A 7,209-nucleotide genomic window follows, 5' to 3' on the forward strand; every position below is an offset into this window, starting at 1 on the left:
ACGAGCTGATAGAAAAACTTAAGACATTCAACTTACCATTTATGCAGCCGTTCAGAAGTTCAGAAGTCGGATGTAATTCTTATTTGTAATTTTTTTTACCAATACAAGTATATTTTTAAAAACTCGATTGTAGCCGGTATTATTAAATCCTCCATGAATACTTCCTTCAGTACCCATAAAAAAGAACTATTTAATACAATATATCGTTGAGGAACTACCTGCCATTATGTCTAAAGCCACCAAATTTAAATATAATTCTTGATCAAGTATAAATGATACGATTCTCACTGTACTTATGTTGTTCAGCGCATTTGGTAAAAATATGCAAAATTAAAATATAAATAATAATTTAAGTGTAGATATAAAAGAATCAGCCAAATAGGATTATTTATTTATGTGGTTTTGAAGAATTGTATATAATGTAGACATCTGATTCGTTAATGACAATTTATGGATTCAAAATATATTTCTTGCAAAATTTGTTTGAACTTTTATCAATCGTTTTTGATCATTCCCGATCAAGTTTGTCAAAAGATTATTTTTAAATGCAAGACTAAAAACTGTAGCAAGTTACTGTTTAAACTATTCGCCTAAAAATATGTTTGTATTAAGAGGTTGATAAATAATCTGATGAACTTCGCCAATCGAACATCGTAACAATTTCCTTATAATCTTAGCTTTGTTTGGTGTTAAATCTTGTTATAAGATAGTTCTCTATTGGTAAATATAAATCTTATTTTATGATGTGTGGTATTTTATGTAGTTGAATATGCTTATAATTAATTCAAGACGTCCATCAGCATCTTACCGTTTTGTGCAAGACTTAATTCACTTTTATCGGTGAACAGACATTCCAGCATATTGTCTTTCATAGGAATAAATTACTACAAAAATATTTATCAAAATAAGATTTCATTCTTGAAATAATAGGATCGAATCTAATAACTAAGGAATGGAAAAAGAACATTTGTAACGAAAGTTGATATATTTCTTCGCTCAAAAAAAAAGAAATACTGCACTTTAATTAACTTATCTTTCAGGTGATTTAATTAAATAGATGGTCTATACATAAGTTCATCTTGTAAAATTTAATTTTTTTAATTTTTACAACCCTCAACGAGATTACGCCATATATATAAAAGTATTAATATCATCATCGTCCCTTTTCATATATTTGTTATCTATTAACCATTCTAATTGTTCTTTGATCATTTTCTTCGACGGCAGGAACATGTTCTTCAATATGTCGATCAGTTCCGTCTGCAAAAATAAAAGATTATTTCAAGATAAAATTTGAATCGATAAATAAATTAATAAAATACCTGTAAGGCTGAGTTTGATATTCGCTTTCTCATCTTTAAGATTTTTATTATAGCTTCTTGAGTGCGCAATATTCTCAATTGAACGATTGAATTGTTGTCTTCGATTTGCGATCGCTCAGTGTTCCAAAGAAGACGACCGATCAAATTGATTTTACCTCTCTTTTGAGTTTTTCCATTTTTGACGAGAGCAAATTCTTGGTTAATCCAAAATTGAGTATTTTCCGTAAAATCCTTGGGACCCTGAACGATGGGAGTGTATAAAAGTAGTTGCCGTTTGATCTTAGGCGATGCGACTAGAGACCATAATGTTTTTCTCAATTCGAAATCGGGCAGTTCTGTCGCTAGTCTGAGGTTTTCGTAAGCGATCTTCTCTTGAGGACGTTGATTCCAAGCAAATAAAACGGCCATTTGAAACGTAGTAACGTCTAGATCGAATTTTCCAACTGCATTCACGAAGGTTATAGTACCGTTGCTCATGTGGTGGTACCACTGAAGCTTTCTACCGTTATGTGTCTTCTTATAAAACTCTTCTACTTCTGGAATGTAATCTTCCAACTCGACGGGCAGACTCACGGTGACTCTCTCCGATCCCCTGGCCCACGCGCCGGCGTTCAAAATCTTAATATTGATAGCGTCGTGCCTTGTGGTGTCTTTCTTAAAATCAAAATTCAGATCTTCGCTGACTTTGATGTCTTGGAACATGCGACCTAATTTATTAACGTAATCGGCGGGCATGCCGACTTCTCTCAACCATTCGACCATCTCTTCTTCTTTTTCGGAATCGGCGCTCGAGTCTAATATGAGACGTCTAGAGAGGAACACTTTATGATACCGCATAAACACGTCCTTGTTCTTTACGTATTTTAGCACCAACAATACGTCCTTAAGTCTAGCTTCTATCTGTTCGCTCGTCAACCTCTTACTCAACGCAGTCTTTCTCAATAGAGTATCACAATAGTTGGCCAACAGCTCGGGGCATTTGCTCTCTGGAGCGGTAGCTTTTATCCCCCTGCTGTTCGCCGACGTCGGTAAATCTATTTTAAAAACGGTCGTATCGTCGACGACGCTCTGATACGCCTGATCGCGAACGGTTAAAAACCGAGTATCGTCCTGAAACGCATCTTTAATGAGAGTACTGAACTTCCTAAACAATTCTAACAACCGTTCTACATATTTTTCGGAATCTTGCGTAATTATATCGGCAGCTGCCATCATGTCTTCTAAACCGGCACTCACAATATGATCGTGGAGATCTTTGAGCATCGGGTTGACGCCGCCCTCGACTCTGTCTACTAAACGAAACATTAATTGTAACTGCTGCGTTTCTCCGGCTTTGATGAGCGGTGCGCATTCGGCTAAAACGGTCGTTAAGGGTTTTCCGATTAAGACTTTCTCGCAGCATTTTACGAGCGCGGCCACGCTTCCGCTGCCGGGTTCCAAGTATCGATGTGCTCTGATCTCTTCTTCGCGAAGTTTATTGTCAGCATATTTCATATAGCATAGCACGCCGTTGCTCTGAAGCTGATCGTTGGCTTTTGATTGATAAAAGGCGTCGGTGGTTTCAATGTAAGCCGCTTCGAAGTTTTCTTTATATATCTGCAGCTTATCTTCGGGATTCGAGCAGAGATTCACTAAAATTATAAAATATTTAGTTTTTGAGTTGCAACTTCTAAAGTAAAGTTATCATGCAAATATTCGTTTCAACCGATTTTTAATAGCTGCAGATTCTGATAGAACTGTGAACTAACATACAACTTCTACAATATAACCTATTAAATAGGTTTGAACTATTGTTCTTTTGATGACATATTAACGAAATAGAGAATAAATTACATATATCTACTATAAAGTTGCAATATTTTTGAAATGACATGTACATAAATAATCAAATAATGTATTTTAATGGTTTTCTAAATTAGGAATGGCCAACCTGCCAAAAATAATAAGTTATTTTTATAAGAAATAGAAAAATGAGTATAGTATAATTATAACATTTGAACACGAATGCAAAAAAGTTGGCCACCCTTAATCGATATTATGTTTCTCAATTAGTTTGTCTTCCCAAAACTTTTTTGTGACAAACAATAGCGATATTAGTTTTTACATAATGCTCTGCAGTGAATTTATAGGTAAACACATGTATTTTAAAAATGAAAATTAATCTGGCAACATAATTTTTACCATTATATAAATTCGACCAGTCCAATTTAAATTCTAACCATTTAATATAAACTCTGACTATCTAATATTAATTCTGGCCGCTTATATTCTGACCTTTTAATATAAATTAAGACCTAAAATAATATGAGCCACAAGAAACTGCCCGGTTAAGAGATTAAGAAATGAATTAATTTTTTTATAAGGGGCGATGCTATTCTAATGCAAAAGAGTGGATTTCTTCTCCAGCTTATTTGATTGAAATTTCCGTGAACCAAAAAGTGAAACTTTGAAAATATTTGTATTTACCTGATAAAGTAATATCCCACACATTTTTTTTTGTTAAATTTCATTTGCAATTTAACTTTATTTTGGAACAGTATCCGAAAAACATAGCAAACTTTTGTGCAAATTCTTAAATTATAATTCAACATAAGTTTCAAAGATGTGTATAAGCAATTAAAGTTGGTTAACCACACAATATCTTAATTGCTATTTTTTTTTAAAATAGCGGTTTTGTCAGACGTGAAGATGGGAGTGAGTTAATTGTATTTTCTGGATATAACAGTGACAAAAGATATGATAGCAAGCATAATGATCTTCTGGTTTTTAACAAATCTTCAAACAGTTATACCGTGACTGTTGTACGGACATGAATTTAATTGAAAAGAAGATGAATTTTCGACTAATCTTTATTCGTTTAATTCTAGTAATTCTGGACATTGAGGATGCACAATACGTCAGTTTATATAAAATATACATGGGACAATGATATTATTTCATTCATAGGTGCTGAGACAAATCGGCTATATTGCTACACAACTAAAAAGTCCAAAAATGCATCACACACAGTGGTGTCACCCTAAGGTTTCCATAGGGTTCTGGAAACCTCTTGTTTGAAATCAGAAAATTCATATATTTTTTGTTAAAAATGAAATTTATATGAATGTTTTAAAATTATTTTCGACAATTACAACTTTGAAAACAAGTTCACAATCGAACATATATTATATAAACACTTAATCATTTAACGACGGTACTTTCATTTTTAAATTTCAAATTAACATATAAAAATACTAAATCAGCACCACATGGGATTTTAAAACTCCAATTAAGTAAAACAATCAGTGAGAAAAAAATGAATACAATAATTGTTTATTTCACCTGCATTTAATCCAATAAAAATTTCGATTGAATACCAAAAAATAATTTAAATTTTCACGTAATAGTATAAACGAAAATAAAACTAAAAGGAGTTCAGTTGTAAAATACTCCAAAATATTGGTATTTCAAATGTACCATTATATGAATTATTTGGTGTAAATCTACATCTACTATTTTTTTCAGATGAAAATAACTTCTCTTTGTCAGTAATGTAAAGAAATCGATTTTTCAATAGTAATAAACAGCAAATTTGATTTTTAATAATGAGGATTAAATCGCAGTTCTTGTTTCAATAATCATCATATATTTTTGCAAGAACTTGTCAACAACATCGTGAGCAATGTTTTTTGCGAGGATGGACTAGGATTGCTGCTACGAAAAAAATAAACATTCCATTCGATTCAGTACCTGCAGATGATCGCCACATTACGATTGAAAGCGTTTGTGCAACAAAATCATATTATAAATTACAAAAATCAAATATATACCTGCGAGATAATAATAAAAAAATAACAATTTAATCTTTATATGGAGAATATTTCAAAATTATGAATGAAATGAAATTAGTTACTTATAATTTAATACTCTCGGGAATCAAATATATGATTTACAAGAACACAATGTCCTATCTGAGAATTTGACGAATGCTTAATTTCTCCAGGATATAATGTCACTCCTTTGAACTATCTATGACATTGGCTCAGACTCACTAGCCATTTCAAACATTGCTTCAATTCAATCAATAAATGCAAGAAATTTATTAACGTTAAATAAATGAAATAAGCATACTACATCCATTTGCAAGAAGAGCTCATAGTTTTATTTCGTGCTTAGTTTTAACCTACTTTGTCAGAATTGTGCAAAAGAATGTTGTCACTCATTATAGGATTGTGCACTACATTAAATAGAAAGTAGAAGAATCTCACCGTAGGATTCTCGGACTCCGATGACGAGCTGCGAGTCGAAAGTCTCACCGTTGCGCTCGGCCTGCACCAGCTTCATAGCGGAATCCTGCAAGCGCTGCTTGATGTCGGCGAAGATGGAGGCGTTCCAGGAGTCGAGCATGAGCTTGCGCACGAGACTCTCCTCGGCGGCGGCCGCCTTCTTGCCGGAGCCGTAGCTCTGCGCGCCGCCGGGGTTCTTGTTGAGCAGCGTGACCTCGAGCTGGCGGAAGGGCGTGGGCAGGTAGTTGCACTGCGTGAAGAACTTGCGCCACTCGGCGATGTACGCCTTGAGCAGCGCCTGGTCCTCGCGGTGGGCGAGCACCCGCGACTGCGCCCGCTTGATGAACGCCACGATGTCGTCCTGCAGGGCGTCGCGCACCTTGGTCGAGCCCTTCTCGTCCCACAGGCACACCGTGTGCACGGAGTAGAACAGGTCCTGCCATTCCTTCTGGGTGACGGCCTCCTGCTCGAGCAGCTTCAGCACGATCGGCCGCATGCAGGGCCATAGCTCCTCGAAGTTCGGCTGGCCCTTGTCCTGCGAAACAACGACCCACGCTGTAATCGCCGCACTATCTCTCTCTTCAATATCTCTACCATCTCTACCTTCAACATTTCCCCTCCGAGACCATATCAGCAACACCGACCGGCGCCTCGATCAACCTGGCGCAGACGCACCGAATCTCGGCCATGCACTGATCTCGCGCATACGAATAAAACTATATACAATACCTACATACGAATACAGCCACACGCGCAAATTTAATATTTCGACTTTCATTTATTACATTTAAAAAAATAAATAACCTCTCGCTTAGCCCCCTCCGCGTCTGTACAGTCACAGCTGTGGCGTAGCTGCCACGCGCGTAGTGAGATACATTCCCTTTCGCTCGCTCGCATGCTAAATGACGTGAGTGAGAGATAAGTGCGTGCGTTGTATGCAGTCCGCACGTCTTTATCTCTCACTCGCTCCCGTCACTTGACACGCGAGCGAAAAGGAATACATCATAGCATAGCATTGATGGGAACCCAACTTGACTGAGTAATTTATTTACACTAAACGCGATGCTCACACAGTCAGTTTTCGTCGTCATTCCTGAAATTGCCAATAGAATACTAGTGCAGCGTCTCAATCTGTATATAATTACCACGAATCACCTCCCGTCACCAAAATATGTTTCAAATAGTGACGGAATTTAAACTTAAACTGAAATTGTGACAATCTCAGATTCAGAATAATAACACAAATTACTTTAAAAAATGTGCGACATTAATTACCATTTTGTCACAAGACTGAGAATAGATTTAAAGATTTCAGAAACCTCGCAAAGACGGCAACGTCGAGTTGGAGATAACGGTCAAATATCACATTATGAATGTTTTGATTTAGCCCCAACTCGAGTTACTATGTCTATGTATAACTAAATTGTGATTTCTTATATTATTGATTTTTATTTAATTTTGTGTAATAAATAAAATAAAATTATTGTTTTATATTTAAATAGGTACAATAGAGTATAAAAATAAAGCAGTATTATTTAATAAAATATTTTTATTTTCGATAAAACCACATATGAATATGTACATAATTTATTGATACAAAAAAAGTTCGCTATTACCCCACC

The 7,209-nt window shown here is 35.5% G+C and overlaps 1 protein-coding gene across 2 annotated transcripts; it reads right to left on the reverse strand.

Annotated features, from left to right (window-relative positions):
- Positions 1-966: 966 nt before the first annotated feature.
- On the reverse strand, positions 967-6,260 carry Cul5 (cullin 5). Of its 2 annotated transcripts, none has more exons than XM_088186401.1 (4): positions 6,191-6,260; positions 5,570-6,122; positions 1,323-2,953; positions 967-1,260 (listed from the first exon to the last, which is right to left on the reverse strand). In XM_088186401.1, the coding sequence occupies exons 1-4, from the start codon at positions 6,197-6,199 to the stop codon at positions 1,123-1,125; spliced, it is 2,331 nt and encodes a 776-aa protein (XP_088042527.1). In that variant the 5' UTR covers positions 6,200-6,260; the 3' UTR covers positions 967-1,122. The 2 variants fall into 2 exon arrangements, with proteins under 2 accessions (XP_088042527.1, XP_088042528.1); XM_088186402.1 differs by having other exon boundaries at positions 1,323-3,109; positions 3,166-6,122.
- Positions 6,261-7,209: the final 949 nt, after the last annotated feature.

This window comes from Plectrocnemia conspersa, unplaced genomic scaffold, assembly GCF_051122295.1.
Source record: "Plectrocnemia conspersa isolate PC_06_02 unplaced genomic scaffold, ASM5112229v1 ptg000005l, whole genome shotgun sequence".
Lineage (NCBI taxonomy): Eukaryota > Metazoa > Arthropoda > Insecta > Trichoptera > Polycentropodidae > Plectrocnemia > Plectrocnemia conspersa.

Bases quoted from the DNA above. Each gene is read 5' to 3' on its own strand.
- Cul5 (XM_088186401.1), bottom strand. The intron at 2,954-5,569 runs GTGAGATTCTTC...TTATAATTTTAG, and splicing joins CGGAGTCCGAGAATCCTACG to TGAATCTCTGCTCGAATCCC. The intron at 1,261-1,322 runs GTATTTTATTAA...TTATTTTTGCAG, and splicing joins TATCAAACTCAGCCTTACAG to ACGGAACTGATCGACATATT.